General features: G+C 38.2%; 1 protein-coding gene across 1 annotated transcript in view; it reads left to right on the forward strand.

Moving 5' to 3' along the window:
- Positions 1-1,879: 1,879 nt before the first annotated feature.
- Positions 1,880-18,174, forward strand: part of PTPRZ1 (protein tyrosine phosphatase receptor type Z1) — a 116,292-nt gene continuing 99,997 nt past the window's right edge. The window contains 2 exon segments of the mRNA XM_021699345.1: positions 1,880-1,946; positions 2,055-2,120. Of these exon segments, the coding sequence (XP_021555020.1) occupies positions 1,880-1,946; positions 2,055-2,120 (133 nt within the window).

The following is an 18,174-nucleotide window of genomic DNA, read 5'->3' on the forward strand; positions in this document are numbered from 1 at the left end:
GAGAGCCTGCTTCTCCCTCTCCCTCTGCCTGCCACTCCCCCTGCTCGTACTCTGTCTCTCTCTGTCAAATAAATAAATAAAATCTTTAAAAAAATAAAATAAAATTGTGGTGATGATTGCATAAGTCTGTGAACATACTGAAAACCATTAAATTGTATACACTAATGGGTGAGTTGTATGATGTATAAATTGTATTTCAATAAAGCTGTTATAAAAATAAAAATGTGCTGTAATGTGCTATACGGACAATAGAATATTTACCTATATTTATGAACAATCAAAGTTTTACAACAAAAAGAAAAACCTTATTTCTTGAAAGTAAGTTTTGGTTTTGAATGATCAGTTTCAGAGTATGTATTTCCGATAGCAGATCTGCTTTTTAGCTTTCATGGAATAGTTTAGCAGTTATTTATTATCATGCTGTGCTAATTAGAGAGTATATAACACAGATGAAAGGAAAATAATTTCTGCAGTGTCCTTAGATATTTGCATTCCTGACATTGAGAATTGTCAATAAAGAGAAAACAACTGTGTAGCAAGAATAAGAAGAAACAGTTATTTTCCCAAATGATGAGAAAGATCATACCTATATTTAAGTATAGGTATGGTATGATCTAGTTTAAAATCCTTGTATTCAAATGAAACCTATATTGACAGAAACTCCATTTATGAATAAGTAATGTCCCACATATTTATTTGTAAACTAGCTATTCTGCAACCTTTTCTACAGAATGTTTTGTCAACAGTGATCAGGTTTTTTTTTTTTTAAGATTTTATTTATTTGAGAGAGAGAGAATGAGAGACAGAGAGCATGAGAGGGAGGAGGGTCAGAGGGAGAAGCAGACTCCCTGCTAAGCAGGGAGCCCGATGTGGGACTCGATCCTTGGACTCCAGGATCATGACCTGAGCCGAAGGCAGTCGCTTAACCAACTGAGCCACCCAGGCGCCCAACACTGATCAGGTTTTAAGCCTAGCTCACAAAGATTTATTTTGCCCACAGTGTAGCTGAAATGGAAATGGAGTGCTAATGTTAGTACAGCCTGGGATTAACAGGCAATGGCACAGAAAGAAGGATGAATTATCACATCCCAATTTCTTGAGTGCAGGTGTGGCTCCTGGCAAAATTTTGAATCATGCAGACTGAGACTTTGGCTTCCATCCATTTTCCTTTCTATCTTGCCCCATGTTCTAGAATCACTCTCTTGGGGTCATGAGGCATCCACTTTTATGATGTCTAACCTCCCCACTATATTACCTCACTTGGGCATCTAGGTTCCTCTAAGAGACAAAGTCACCTACATGGTTTAACATAGCCTTTCTCCCACCCAACATTTACACACTTAAATTTTCATTTCCTTAAGGTGGCTAATTTCACTTTTTGGCAAAAGGAAACAAATTTTGAAAACATCTGGGTATCCTAGATGCATTGATGGATCAAACTTTGTTTATAAACCTAAAAGTATCTCTAATCAACAGGATCTCAGATACTTGACTTAGGGAATGTTGTTAAGAAAAATTTAAAGATAGGGCGCCTGGGTGGCTCAGTCGTTAAGCATCTGCCTTCGGCTCAGGTCATGATCCCAGGGTCCTGGGATCGAGTCCCACATCGGGCTCCCTGCTCGGTGGGAAGCCTGCTTCTCCCTCTCCCACTCCCCTTGCTTGTGTTCCTGCTCTCGCTATCTCTCTCTCTGTCAAATAAATAAATAAAATCTTTAAAAAAAAATTTAAAGATAAGACAAATTATTCTTTCTGACCCATTTTTCTTTGGGATGAACCCCTCTAGGCTGCTCCTGCTTTACCCAGAATATTTGCTTTGTCCCTACCTGAACTTCGGCATTTTTTAAATGTGCCCCCTAAATTTTATACTATGAGAACAGGAATGACAGAGACTAAAATGATGGTGTTTGGCATTGAGAGGAGTCATCGGGAAGGTGACATGGGAAGGAGTAATTGAGGACCATCTGTGGTATGAATGGTTTGGGCATCTGATAAATTTTTAATTGGGACACATATATTTTTCTACACATTGATCAATTGATTTTTCTTGGTTGTAGATTGGGCTTATGGATACTACAGACAACAAAGAAAACTCGTTGAAGAGATTGGCTGGTCCTATACAGGTAAACATTTCATTATGTATTGAGATTTAACAGAAAATTTTATTGTTTTTGTATCTATTTTTATATGTAAAAGAAAACTTGGTAATTCAACACATCATTTTTACTTAGCTTCGTGGATATTCAGATTAATTTAAAAAAATATATTATAGGCAAAATGATTTCTAGTAGACCTTCCATTAGCAAATTTGATAGTGTAGAGCATACTGGTATCAGACACAGCTGGATTTGAATCCCAAGTCAACACTGGCTATACCTCCCTGGGAAATATACATAACCTACCTGAGGCTCAATTTTTTCATCTGTGAAATGGAGGATTGTTTAGAGCATTACATGAGATCAGTGAAGTTTGGACACAGTGCCTTCTTATAAATACAAAGCTCTCAATAAATGTTCCTTGCCAATCCTGTTATGATCACAGTAGTGATTGTGTTCATTCGTTTAACAAATACTGATGAGATTCTTGCTCTCAGCAGGGCTTCCTTCTAAATTATTTTGCGGAATTAATTGGAATCAGGGCCCAAAATGATTTTTGTATGATTGCCAGACTTGGTTTAGAGCATCATGAATTTCTGAAGTTGGCCTAAGATGGCTACAATCAGGAGTTATGATCAGAAATGCTAGAGGAGAGGAGAAGCTTTAGGCCTGATGAGAAGAGCCTGAGGCAAATCTACATGGCCCATGACAGGCCTGGTGACCGTCTGAAACAGAGTTGGGTGTTCATTAGAAATAAGATTGGGCTGGTAAGATGTGTGACCAGCTTCCAAGAGCTTTAACACAAGCCTAGCCAACTTGGACTTTATTTTACAGATGAAGGGTAGCAGCACAATGGATTTAGTAGATAGGCATGCATTTCTTTTCTTTCTTTTTTTATTCTTGCTTTAAAAATAGTAATATTGGGGCACCTGGGTGGCTCAGTTGGTTCAGTGTCCAACTCTTGATTTCTGCTCAGGTCTTGATCTCAGGGTTGTGAGTTCAAGCCCCATGCTGGGCAAGGAGCCTACTTAAAAAAAGAAAAAAAAATAGTAAATATTCACTGTGGAAAATTTAGAAAGTACATTCAAGCACAAAAAAAAGAATAAAAATCACTATTCATTCCAGGGGTATTCACTTAAAGAAAAAAGATATATTCCTTTCAGGCCAGTTTTTATGATATTGTGTTTGTATATTTTATACATATAAAACCATATAACTGTATAAATTGCACGATAAGTTAGTTTTAAGATTCTTTTTTAAAAATTTTATTTATTTATTTTGAAGGTTTTATTTATTTATTTGAGAGAGAGAGAGAGCCTGAGAGAGCATGAGCAGCAGGGCAGGGGTAGAGGGAGAGCGAGCAGCAGACTCCCCGTTGAGCAGGGAGCCCGATGCAGGGCTCAATCCCAAGACCCCAGGGTCATGACCTAAGCCGAAGGCAGACACTTAACTGACTGAGCCACCCAGGCACCCTAGTTTTAAGATTCTTAAATTTAAGTAATTTTATGAATGGCCCAAGTAAGTTGGTTTTGACCACATCTTAGTCCGAATTTTGTTCGTAACAGCTTATCTTGTTGAGCTCTGTGTTTCTGTTCCTTCCAGTATTGTCATCACTTAAATTTGTCAGATTAGCTGCAATCTCAGAAGGAAGGACTTGCCCTTGAATGTTTGTACATATAGAATATTATTAATAACAATTACTAAGAAAATCATAACCTCTGTCTGTAAGAGAGCCCATGACTTTATCATCAGCCATTTAAAAATATACAGCAAATAGCCAGCGTTATTGAAATGGAATCATTACGGCTAAGGTTGTTTGTGAAGGGCTATACAATTATGTGAAGAAACCATGCAGATCCTTGCTGGCTATCGGAGGGGTGGAGAAACAGAGGCTGGAGGGGAAGGAGAAGGTATTACTCGTTCAGTTGTGTTTTTTTTTTTTTAAAGGTTTTATTTATTTGACATAGAGACAGTGAGAGAGGGAACACAAGCAGGGGGAGTGGGAGCGAGAGAAGTAGGCTCTTGCCAAGCAGGGAGCCCGATGTGGGGCTCGATCCCAGGACCCTGGGATCATGACCTGAGCCGAAAGCAGATGCTTAACGACTGAGCCACCCAGGCGCCCCACAGTTGTGTTTTTTTAACATAGGTTAAAAACAACTTTTCTGTTTGGGACGTATGCTGTAATTATGCTGGGAAATGACAGGGTTGGTAAATACGAGTTGACAATCCCATTTTTAAAGTTATTATAGGAAGGTGAGCAAGGTTTGTTTGTCACACTGCTATAAAAGCGTGAATTATAAACCTGGGAATGTCAGCACTAAAATCTAGTTCTTTCCATAGTAACTGCATTTAATTTAAGGATTTCAGAAAATGAATTTCCTTCTTCCTATTAACCTTAAATTTTCTATGACAATGCCTAAAAAAAGACAGTTCAGTGGGGAAAAAAAATGAGTCATTTGGTTTTTCTTTTTCTTTTTTCTTTTTTTTTGAGATCATGAACACATAGCCCACAATTATATGAGATGTTAAAATTTTCCTTCTGTTTGTGAACAAACTGATGGTTTCCAGAGGACTGGCGAAATGGGGGAAGGGGAGTGGGAGATACAGGCCTCCAGGTATGGATGAAGAAGTCACAGGGATAAAAGGTACAGCATAGGGAATAGAGTCAATGGTTTGTAATAGCATTATATGGTGGTGGATGGTAGCTAAACTTGTGGTGAGCATAGTGTAATGTACACAGCTGTCGAATCACTGTGTTGTACATCTGAAACTAAGGGAATGTTTTCTGTCAGCCATACTCAAAGACAACACATTTGCCTTCTGTTTGTGTTGTTAGACCTTTGTAACTTCAAGCAACATGATCATTAGAAATGGATGGACTTTTGCCACTTCGTCCTAGAATTAGTCACTATTGAAATATAGTCTTTATTTCTTGGACTTGAAAAAATATTCTGTTGTTTCCTTTCCTTCATACTTTAAAGCAACTTGAAATTGAAAATTTTATATTGATATATCTCAAGTGTTTTTAAACCTAGGCACCTTTAAAGCTTTAGCTGAAGAGTTGCATTGGATAAAAGCAAGAAAGGACACACAAGAGTCACTATCAGATGCTGGGCTGAATATACCAAAGTGAAAGAGGCTTTAAATACTGAATTTATTCTGTTTCCTTAAATAGAATATTCTGTCTAAATAGTATTTCCATTTCAAGAAATATATAGACTAGAAGATACTGCTTATGGAAAACAAAAGACCCATAATATAAGGTGGTGTATAATTGTGGTTAGATGTTTGGCATTTTCTTTTGGATGTACTTAGGTTTAGTGTTTTACTTCTCTTAACCTAGAAGAAAGTAGGCTAAACTCGAAGGAGAATTTGAATCCGTGTCGAGTAATGACTGATTTCTGGCTTGTCCAGGCCTTTCTTTACTTCTAGAATCTGAAATATCTTTTTAACATATTATATTTTTCTCTTATATTAAACAGACGACTGTTCATGTCTCGTTTCTAACTTAGGAATGAAAAAGCAAGTTCCAGAACTCTATGCATGGCATTATATCACTTCTGTAAAAAAATTATGTATTTATACAAACATAGAAGGACTGGAAAGAGACACACCAACCTGTTGGCACTGGTGACCCCTGAGGAATGGGACTATGGAAGGCCATTAGAGCCGGGAGACTTTCACATCTTACTGTATACTGTTTAGATTGTGCTAATTTTTTGTACAAGTTGGTCAAAACCAATGTTTTCAATGTACTTAGATTAGTTTTACTAAGAAGGGCAAGGTAGCTGGACAAGAACCACAGTACTGTGTTTTCAGCAGGCTGAATGTAGGGTCTCTGCTTAGTTGCGTGGAGGTGAGGGGGTGTCACAGACCTCAAACTAGAGCATGGAATGCACTTCACAGCAGGCTTTCTGGACGTCACTAACATACAGACAGATCTGTAGTGTAGTTCGGTTTTCTTACCAGTAAGAAGCGAAGGACATTGAACTACATGGAGGGCTTAATGTCCTTGTACGTAGATCAAATACGTGTTTCACATTGTCAGAGGAAATCTCTTTGAGCAAGTTTACTACAAATCCAAGTGATAATGATTTGAGTGTCTTAATTTGAGCCTAACAGTGTCTTAATTTGAGCCTAAACAGATTAAAGAATATAGGGTGTATCTGATAATCTCACAAGAGGATTTAGGAGTTGACTGGCTTGAATGCATATTATAGACAGATATTTCCTATCATCTGTATATTTTTAGAAGTTTAATGAAGATTTTATATTCCGGGCAAACTTTCCCTATGCTAAATGTGGTAAGTAGAGCGTTCTTCGCTGCAAAAATTGAATAGAGTTCAGTTAAATGATCTAAAATTCAAAATTTATTTATATGCAACTCTCACTTCGTAGAATTGAAAAAAAAATAGACATAGCTGCAGAAGGATCACAATTAAATAATCATTGCTAAATTTGTCTAATAATAAAACTGTATACTATACTATGAAATGGGCACATCTCATTCCTTTGTTTCAGGGATATGGTTGAGAATTCCCCAGCAAGTAAAGTTGCAATTGCATAGATTCTCTGGTGCAGACTCATAACTGCCCCTGCTGACAGCGTCTAGTAGAGTCTTGAATGGATTGGATGTAATCTAGCAGCTCAGGATGAGAAAATCTGGCTGTTTCTCCTGTCTGTGTGCAGACTTCTGGGTGTCTGTCTGGATGTATTGTTAGCCTTCCTTCTCTTTTCTGGACTTCTTTTACCTCACTCTGTGTTCTCTACTCTGGAGTGCTCTAGTCCATGAAATATATCTTTCAGCAAAAGAAAAGTAAAAGAGAATATTACGTGGTTACTGAAAAAAAAAAATCCAAGATTAGGCTACGGTTTGTGTTGTCACACAAAGTTCATTTAAATGTTTTCAACTTTTAGGCAAAATACCGTTGCAATTATTTTTTTTTTTAAGATTTTATTTATTTATTTGAGAGAGAGAGAGTGAGAGACAGAGAGCATGAGAGGGGGGAGGGTCAGAGGGAGAAGCAGACTCCCTACCGAGCAGGGAGCCAGATGCGGGACTCGATCCCGGGACTCCAGGATCATGACCTGAGCCGAAGGCAGTCGCTTAACCAACTGAGCCACCCAGGCGCCCAATACCGTTGCAATTATTTTAAGTTGACCTATATCACCCTCTTATTTTATGACTCAGTAAAGGCAAACTTCAAGGCTTACTTAGTTTCTTATTTTTTTCTGTATGGTAATTTTGACTCTTTAAACCAAGGATTTTCAAAGATGAAAAATATGTAAGTGATTCATTTCTTAAATGCAGAAGAATTTTTTTATTACATGACCTATATTTTTATGACTGAAGCACAGAATTACAAAAATGACCTTGAAATATATTCAGATATGTTTAAGATTCATTGATTTTATTTCCTTTTTCCTTGGAATATATCTATACGGCTATCTCTCCATCCTGCTACCTATGAATACCAAGTTTCTATTTTAATCAGGAAGTGAGATGTGTTCAAATCAGAGATCCCTGGACTGGGCCAGAGCTGGCATTTTTCCTGGCTGGAATGCGGAGAACCTTAGAAGTCCTCTGTGGCTTCTGACATGCCAGCCTGCGAACTCTTGTAGACTGCAAGGAGCTTCTTAACTACCACAGAATATTCTGGACACATTGAACAACTGCTCAGATTCATTCCTCAAACTGTATAAGCCTAGGATTCCAGGAAAGGGAAGGGAACTCAAAACCTATTTAGAGTTAGGGTTCAAAGCAGTGTCTGATAACTGAGGGAAGGTGGACCAGATGGATGCTAATATACATTAGATAAATATATATTTTAGATAGGTAGCTGGAATTTCATCCTTCAGAGATAACTGCTATTAATGTCTTCTGTTAGGGAAATATAATTAAAAACAAAATTCCCTAACCCACAAATGTTCTTTTTGAAGATAGGAGAGAAAGAAAACAGTTTTATTATTGAATAAGCATTAAACCACAATGTGATACACATTAAGACAGTCCACTAAGAGACTGCAGAAACAAAAAGGCATCTCACCTCCTTATATAGCCAACCAGATACAACCCATTATATACATGTTTTCAAGATAAACAATGACTATTCAAGTAGAGACTTGACAGCAACTTTGGTCACACAAAGTTCATCCTAATTTTACCTGGTAATTGGAGCGGCCACATGTGTTAGTTTATTGGCTTTCTCGGGAGGAAAAGCAAACCTCGTATCTTTATGATAGGAGGTAGCTTTGCAATTTGGAACAAGGCGCCCACCAAAATTAGACTCCTACTTTCCACAGAAACTAGGAGATTGGAGTGTTATCTTCCTCAGCATTTGTACTTCATCAGAGATGGCTCCCCAGTCCTTGAGAAAGACATTCCTGGATCATAAAGCTGACAAAAGACCTATCAAGTTTTCAAAAGGATTTATATATATTTCAAGGAGAAGCTAAAGTACTTCTTACAGTGATAATTTTCTAAAGTAAATGCTCTAAGAAAAGGAGGGGGAGAAGTCTCTTCCTGATATTCAACAAGGAGAACTGTCTCTAATATTTAATATCTGTTTGTCCTTCCTAATGATCCTCTCTGACATTGTATGGCCTCTTACTATATGTACTGCTCTGTGATCTGCTTTTATCTTAATAATAGTTAGTGAATATCTTTCTAATATTATAACCAAGTCTAAGTAACTAAGGGTGGGAGAAACAGAGAACCAGACTCCGACTAGAGCAAAGCTTTATTTTCTTCAGTGTACCTCCGTGCCTAAAGCAGACCTCACAAGTAGGTGCCCAATAAAAGGTAGTTTTTATCCAACTTCATTCAGTCTCACTGGGACACAGAATTTATTTTACCTGGGAGGAATTGTGACTAATAATAACATAATTTTAGGGAACCAACCCAAATCTTTCTTACAACAAATAGAGATACACAAAAAATAAATATTGTGGTGTGAGCTCAGAGAAAGTTCTAGTATATGAGAAGTAGCCATAAGTCTTAACGAATTGGAAAACAGGAAATGCTGTACTTTGAGGCCATCTGCCACCTGGAAATAGAAGCAATAAGCAGAGCCACCCAGAATCAGCGTCAGAGCCAATCCAAAAAGTTGGCATATGCCAAACTAGATTATCTCTAAACTGGCTTTTTTACAAGTGTGGTTTCCGACCTCTCATATTTCATGAGCACCCCTAGGAAGTAAGAGCTGCTTCCAGCAATTTTTTATAGGTAACATATAGTTTTTCATTTTCAAAACCCCAGAAGTTTGTTCTTGAAGATGAGTTACATTATGGATATTGTGCCCTCCATGTCCTTAAGAAGATTTTTAGGTTCAGTTAATCTGTGTTAGAATGTGAAGGAGTCAGTTTCTTATCACTTCCCTGGCTTGCCTCCTACCTGAATGTGACTATATATTCTTCAATAAAGGAAAAGTTCAAGTTTTGAGATCAGTTTGTTTAATTATCCAACACTGGGATTATAACATGAGCCAGACACTGTGCCAGGCTATGGGGATGCAGTGAAGAATGAAAACAATCACAAGCATGCCAACAACAAGGGTTACAAAGGATGATAAATGCCTGGTGGCAGATTGTGGTGACACAAGGTCTAGGGACTCCTACATAGCTTAAGAGGTTCAGGGACAGCTTCCCAAAGAAAGGTATTTTAAATTGAGATAAAGCGTAAGTGGGAGCTAAGCTAACATGGGTGAAAAATTATTCCAGGTAAAGGGGGCAGCTTTGCTAACCTGTAGGTGAGTGAGAAATGTGTAAAATTCTTCCTGCCTTTAGACAGAAAACTAGGGATGTGATGAGACAAAATTCTCAGTTCTGATTTAGCTGGTATCCTTGTCCTATCCAAAATTCTGGGTAATAAAATTTACACCATATTTTGACTGACAATGACTTAAATTTTTAGTTATTGACCTATTTGTATGAAAGGATATTAGGCAGGATTTTACATTTAACATTTTAGTTAATAAACCAAAGAAGAGGAACTAGTGAGAGAGAACAAAAGAGATGGGTATGAGGAAGGGGAGGTTTTTCAGGATCCAAGTGGGGATTTCAAGTAGACAGGACTAATCAACATCATCACAGGACTCCACAGGGAGTTCTCAGTGAGCTAAAGATTATGGAACTGGGCAGATTCTAAGGAAGCAGTTTTCAGTGGGGATTCTTTTGCTAGTGTGTCTTATGAAGGACACACTCTGGGGCTGGACTATCTAAATGCTTGGCTTCAAATCTGGACTCTAGATTTTCCCTCCTGTCAGTTTCCCTATCTGTAAAAAGAAATAATAATAGTACCCACCTCAAAAGGCACAGCAGTGATTAAATGAGTTAGTATATACAAAACACTTAGAACCGTGCCTGGTACATATAAAGGGCTCAATAAAGGTACGAAAGTCAGACAAATCTTCTGCAGTATTCAGAAACTTATTTTATACCAGGTTTATATCCATCACACTGTTACCTTTCTGAAGTACAGTTGTGATGATATTACTCTCCTTTTTAAATCCCTTCTGTTGCTCCCCATCACCTACCAAATGAAAAATGGACTCTTTAGTGTAGCATATAGTGACTCTCCTGATCTGGTTCCAGCCCACACATCCATCCCCCGTGATTTCCTTACCCTTTGCCTGTTGCTATACCAGCCTTTGATTCTAATTGCTCTTCACTGTTTTGCCTGAATACCAAACCTCTATAATCTCCTTCAGGAACGGAAGCCTTCCTGATTCCTCTTGCCCCCAGGCAAGTGCAGATCCCTCACTTTCACGAACTATCCCTGTGTCCTCCTCTTGGGTACCTGACATAGGAACGTGGACAGTCAGTGTTTATGGCGTGAATGAACAGAGCTGAGAAGACAGTGTTAGCATTTTACAAGTGTAGAAACAGAGAAATGAAGTCACTTGCCCAGAATCACAAAGTGAGCAGAAGACTTGAAACTTGATGCTGGGTCTTGATTCCCAGTGCACTTTCCTGAGAATCCTATGGGCACATCTCATTCCTTTGTTTCAGGGATATGGCTGATAACATAGCATAACGCTGTTAGATTTTTGAACTTTTGTGTAGATATAAAAAAATGTTGGTTCCAGAGCCACTGTGTTTGATATAGTCTCTTTTTGTTTTATGCATGTGTCTTTTCAAGGAATGTATGAAGAGCAGCCATTCCTGAAAACTGGGTGCCTTTTATTTCATCTTTGCTCGTCTATATCTTCTAGCTTGTCTACACCAAACACGTGTTTGTTTTATAATCGAGCTGGAGAAAAGAGAGCTTAAATGTCTATTTAATATAACATAAATCTATTTGAATTAATTTTTATTCTATGGGGATTAACAAGTTGGTTTGCACTATAGAAAGTCTTCTTCGTATTTCCTCACTCCGTAAATGTCTAATGGTTTATGTATCTAAGGGTCTTATATCTACATGACCATAGCAGGTGAACTTCTTTACTTTATCTTCTTTAAATTATCAGTAATGTCAGAAATACTGTATTAGTCATCTGTATCCTTAAAGGGTAGATAAATTATAATTCATGTGGAAATAGATGATATTCTCTTAGAAAAATGGTCATATCATTGTACATTTGCGTTTCCCCTGGACGGCACCTAGCCAGGATTCCATTGAGGGCACTTAAAGGATCACACAACTTGATTTTCTTCTCTGTTATGGCACAGTGTATTCACTTTGCATTCATTTCACAGTCTGGATCATTATCCCAGTTCAGTGAGAATCAATTTCTCATAGTTGACTGTCTGAATCCCTGCCTTCTCTATCACATTTTCTACATCATTTACCAGAAAGTATAGTTTTTTTTTAAAGTCAGAACAATTATGCAGGTAACCTGTAGCCTTGATATGCCCTCCAAATATGCTTCAGAGCAGTCGCCCACCCCAAGAGCTCAAATTCTTCTCCCAATTGATTGACAGTGTTGCTGACCTGTAGATCAAAGGATTCCCCACCCCAGTGCACCATTTTCTAAGTGAGTCTCTATTGACATGAAAGAGCTCATTCTCTTTTGAAAGGAAAACAGTTCAGTTCATCTTTAGAGAACAGCCTCTATTGTTTCCTTTTAGCAGAATAATTACATCTCTAATTTCTGTGGAGATAATGAAAAAAGAACACATCCCAGTTTGGGATATGTTTATGTGGCTTCAGAGGAGATTAGAGAAGAATGTTCTATGACTTTTAAGTATGGTCTTTTACCCCCGAAAATACATGTTTCAGAAAATTATAATAAGTCTTCTACTCCTTCCATTTATGGTGATTGCTTCTTCATGTTTAAGCATAAGAAAGAAGGCTTGACTTAAAATAAAATCTAAGCCCTATTGATGTGTTTTTATGCCATCAACATTTTTAAAAGTAAATTGAGTAGACAATTAAGTTCTGGCATATGGTGCAAATTCCTCTAATGTATCTGGCCTTTGTTTAATCATTTATGAGTTATCACTGCAAGATGGTTATATAGATTAGATACCACAGAGATCTAAGGAACTATATTTATTTGATTCTAATTAATATTTGGCCTTAAGTAGATAATCACACCACTTTCCAATTTCCTAATGTTAAGCAATTAAACAGCAAGCAGCTGTTGGCCAGATAAATGTTAAACTTTACCAGATATATGCAAGTTTTTTGACCATATTTGGACTATATTAGGATAGATTACAAGACATGTTGAAAATTCATATACCTTAGATTGTACGTTATAGATTATCATTGAAAAATTATGTCTCATAGTGTGAAGATTAATGCCAAGTTATCAAAGGTAGTTCTTTAGTGCATGTTTGCTCACAGTATATGAACATACTTCAAATAAAAATAACTTCTGTAACAATCTGTGTGAAAGTGCTTTACATTTAAATAACACTTAAAAAAATAAAATACTGGATTAAGTAAGGAATTCTATTTTCTTAATTGGAGTGCTTCTAAGCTTTTACATTTTGCTCCTTTTTTGAAAATGAAATTACCAAGGGAGCCATTGCAATGGTGAAGAGTAAAGAGAACATTAAATGTAGATGGTCTATAATCTAGAACAGTGGTTTCTAAACTTTAGTGTGCATCAGAATTACCTGGAGAGCTTACTAAAATAAGATTGCTGGGTCTGACTTCCAGGATTTCTGATTCAGCAACTCTGAGGCAGAGGCTTCAAATTTAATATCTAGCAAATTCTCAGGTGATCCTGCTGCCACTGGTTTGGGAAATCTCATTTTGCAGTATCCAGAATCTACCTTAGTCTCTCCTTATAGTGCTTTAATATGTGGAGTGAATGAATGATGTGTCAAAAAGAGAAAGCATATACTTGAATAAATTAATGTCTGTGAAAATGTTTTAGTTTTCCAGCTGTGATACATTGATACGAAAGAATGTTATGGTTTCCATTCAGTATATAATAATGTTATACAGTAGTGCTATTTTCAAAACCTGCTCTCTGTATCAGCAAAGAGGTGAGGTATTGAACAATTGCTAATACAGCTTCCATTACTTTGCTCATCTAGACAAGGGGCCTCTTTCCCTACGAAGGTCCATGGGGAATCCCTTACTAGTGAGTCTGGCTGCAAGCTTTCTTTACCTGGAATTATTCTAGACACATTTATCTCTAGCAATTTCCAAGGAACATTCTTTTTCATAACCTTTTTAAAACCATTTTTTATTGACCTGGCTCCCAAAGCGCCTGGGTCCTGGTGATAACAATATTATCAGTTCCTCCATCCTTCCTTCTTTTTTCTTTTCTTGTTTCCAAATTCCAGTGTTCTAGCCCCCCTGAACTCTCTTGTTAATAATGATTTCCTCCACGTTTTTTTGGCTGTTGGTAATATAAATCAGTGCTACCTTCAAAACTTTTAAAGTAGAATGGAAATATTTCCGAACTTCTTTTTAGTAAAGGTTATTCATTTTTTTTTTTAAAACAGCTGTTCAGAGTTAAGTCACTCACGTAGCTGTCACTTTTCAAGGCACTAATGTTAACTCCATAGGATAAATTACTTTACAGCTTATACTTACGAATTACATTTTCCATCACAGGCCGCTATTTTTCTTGGAATTTAGTCTCTGACCCTGGGGAATATTTTTGAAAATTTTAATATTTGTCTGTAGAAATTGGGAGGGGGGAACATCTGCCAGATCTCTTTATTCTAGCACAGAACTTGTTTGACAATCTTTCAGTGGATGATAGAGCCTGCACTTGGTGGGTAATAATTTCATTCATTCGTTCATTCAACACATTTTAATCGAGCATTTCCTATCTGGTGACAAGAAACTGAATGACTAAATGCAAATATTTGCAGGTAAAGGAAATGACTCATGGTGACTTGTTAAACTGTACTGCGTAAGGATGCTATCCTATTCATGAATGCTGAGTACAGTCATTTTAGTCTTTTAGCCTCTGGAGATATTCCAAAATTATAGAACTTGAAACCATTATTACAAGTAAATAAACAACTACAAAATTTCTAAGGTCCAATATATTATCTTATTTTAAGTAAATATTATTTTTTTGTAATTTTCAAAGTTGAAAGTTTTACAAATTCTTTTTTTTTTTTTTAATTTCCTTTGATTCACTTCTTCCTCTGGGCTTGGAAAGATTCATAACATGCCTCCAAGGTTATATGAAAATTCCCAATTAAGCCATGCCTTGTAATGTTAGGATGTATAGTTATGTATAGTTAGGTCAATGTTAGGAACTCATGAAAAATTACTAAACATATCCTAGTTCTCACTAATATCTGTAACCAGCCATATCCATACCTCTGTTACAGGATTTGTGTCCTCTTAGTGCCCAGGTTCTTGGTCACACCGCCTCTTTTAGAAATGGTGCTGTCCCCAAGATTTTAGGGGCCAGTTCTATCTTTACATCTCAAATTAACTTTGGGAGTCATGGGATCACTGATAAGGCGAAGGGGGCAGATGACATTATCCTTGAAGGGTTCAGAAACCCTCAGCCTGCAGTCTCAATCCTCAATACCACCACAACCATTCTCACTTGCCACTTACCAGCTCTCTGGATGTATCCTGGCTTTGTCCCTCCTGGGACAGTGTGGGGGGGGGGGCGGGAGGACGGGTGCAGAGGGGGCCCAGGGAGAGCAACACATCCCTAAAAGGGGGTGGTATGAGTTCTAATCCCATAAAAGTCTGTTACCAGCCTACTAAGAACACCTGATTCCCTCACTTTGATTGTGAAGAACCCAGTCTAACCTGCTTAAACCTCATTCTGTTTTTTAGATGTCTGTCATTGCTAACCCCAATCTCTGGGTCCTGGGATCCAGCCCTGCATCAGGCTCCCTCCTCAGCAGGAAGCCTGCTTCTCTCTCTCCCACTCCCCCTGCTTGTATTTCCTCTCTCACTGTCTCTCTCCCTCTGTCAAATAAATAAATAAAATCTCAAAAAAAAAAAAAGAGTCGGATGCTCAACCAACTGAGCCACCCGGGTGTCCCTCGAGTGGTATTTTTTTATACACTTATCCTTGTAAACAAAAGAGATAAAATTTAAATAAATCATTTTTTAATGGAGGATTTATTTTTAAACATATTTAGAGTTACTTCACAAAAGTGACTTGCCAAGGGCATAATTTCATTTAATTAAAAATCCTGTATTACCTTTAAACCTCAACAGAATTATATCACAGTACTTGTTAAATATGACTTATCACAATTTCCTATGTAATATATTCACATTGGCACAGCCCTAATGTTTCTAAAGAGCGCTTACACCTGCACTAACAAAACTGATAATGGAAGGTTTTCATTCAAGTAACCGTGCCGGAGAATGCTGGGTTGTAATTATATTTTATGGTTAATCAGTTATATTTGTGAGGTTTTTTTTTTTATTTCATGGTGTCTTATTTTTATGTAGCAAAATGGTTAAAATGGAAGAAAGATCATTTACAAAAATAACTAATTATAGTTAACCAGTGAAAACGAAGTGCAACTTTTGGTGACGTCTCAATTTTCGAACGGGTCATTTTTCTCCATTCCTGAAGACAAACATGAAGCAGGTGCACTTTGACTTAAAGTAAGTCCTGAAAGGCTCCTTGGGCACCACTCTTCCCTGCAACCTCCTCCAGGCCCCAGCCATCCCACATCCAGCTCCCTCCAGTCCCCTGAGTGCCCTATTTCCAAGGACCCGCCCTTCAGGCTGCACCTCATTCTCAGGAATTTGCCAGAGGTCTGCTCTTTCATTGGTCAAACTTTCATCCAAAGTCTAAAGTGTGTGGGGTTCCTGGGTGGCTCAGGTGATTAAGTGTCCGACTCTTGGTTTCTGCTCAAGTCATGATCTCAGGGTCATGAGATCGAGCCCTGGCTTGGGCTCCACGTTCAGCTGGGAGTCTGCTTGAGGATTTTGCCCCTCTGCCCCTCCCGCCCCCCAAAATAAATAAATAAATCTTTAAAAAAATAAAATAAAATCTCATGTGTGGCTCACTCTGCCCATGACAATTTCATCCCCCAGTACTTGTTCTCAAATTCTGTTTTACTGGCTGATGGACTCCACTCTGTTACATTAGTAGGAACTCATGTGTTCATGGAAACACTTTCAGGGAAGATGTTTCTGCTTCAGATTACCTTTATAGGTGGAATCCTTACAAGAATAATTTCATGAGAATTTCAAACAATGTGTCAGTTTGTGAAGGGGATAATTTTGGTCAGTGAGCCTTTTTGTGCCCCTCAAATCATACCAGATAAAAGAAGAGTTTCGTTTTTATCAAAAAAGATTTGGACATTTTGCTTGTTATTTCAAGCTTGAGCAGCCTACCAGAAGCCTTATGTCAAAGAAGTTATTACTGCATTATAGTTTCTATAAAATTTGTCACTCTTTTAATGTGATGAGATTTCTATAGTGAGATTAAAATATAGGTGTGGAAAGATGTTAATTGAAGCTTGGGTTTCAATGAGGAAAACTGGAGTCAGTCAAAGTGTCCAAGAATAGAAGAGTGGGTGACCATACTATGTGCGTGTGTGTGTATTTGTAAAACAAGTTATAGTAGATTCTTCTTGTGGAATACCATGCAGCCACTTTAAAAAATGTGGCAGAACTCTGTGGAGTGATCTCAGAGACATTATTTCTTAGAGACAATAAGCACTTCATATTGACACATTTAACATGATCTCATTTATCTAGAAAAATAAGAAGAAAAATGATTATAGGTATATGCACACATATCCCAATATTTAAGTGCATGGGCAAAGATCTGGAGCTCTTCCTCTTTTCTTTCCTTCATTTCCCTTCCATGTGATTTCTTCCTGAATATTTCTGTCTTGAAGCCATCAGGAGAAGCCAAGCAAAACAAATGCCCGTGGCAGCAGAGTGGGCAATATGGCCCCGAGCCAGGTGCCGGACCCCAGGCACCCACAAAGGACCACTGGCCTGGGCAGAGTGTCAGATGCTAAGTGAGGTGAGGAGAGCACCTTCTCGTGGTCTGGGGGATCAGAGGTGAAATGAGGACAACAGTGATGTAGGGGGGCTGCCTGGTGTGAGGTGTCGGAACCCACGTAGGGTGAGGAGGGTGTCATCTGGGGAGGTGGCTAGGTGTTAATGGGATATTTGACCACATGCAGGGAGGAGGATGTCCACACTGAGAGAGGCTTGTGGAGGAATGTCACAGCAAGGTCGCGATGAGAAGGGCATCAGGAGGAGGGGTGCCCTGCCTGGGTGTCAGAACCTGATGGTGGAGGTGCAAGCATCCCCACAGAGGCACCATCTTTGCCACGAAGGCCATCCTTTTGTTCACGAAAAAGAAAAGGGTTTCTTCTGTACTTGAACCTTTTCTGTTAAGTTTAAAATTATTTCTAGAGAAAAGGTTATACAACAACCAGTTAATAGGACTTAACTTTTAAAAGAGGAGATGCGAGGGGGTTCATATATGTTGTCTACCTTGGATTCAGCTGCCTTTTCTTTGGTAACTCCTGGATATATATGTATTTCCCAACTGACCAACGTTGACCTTTGGTAGAGACATCTCTGTGCCCCTATTCAGCAGGAAGAAGTTACAGAAGCTAAGACCTTCCACGCTCAAGGACCTTAAAGATGTACAGGTCAGAATTGTTCGGTGGCGGGGGGGGGGGGGGGGGGGGGGGGGGGGGGGGGGGGGGGAAA

This window comes from Neomonachus schauinslandi, chromosome 12 (genome assembly GCF_002201575.2).
Source record: "Neomonachus schauinslandi chromosome 12, ASM220157v2, whole genome shotgun sequence".
Classification (NCBI taxonomy): domain Eukaryota; kingdom Metazoa; phylum Chordata; class Mammalia; order Carnivora; family Phocidae; genus Neomonachus; species Neomonachus schauinslandi.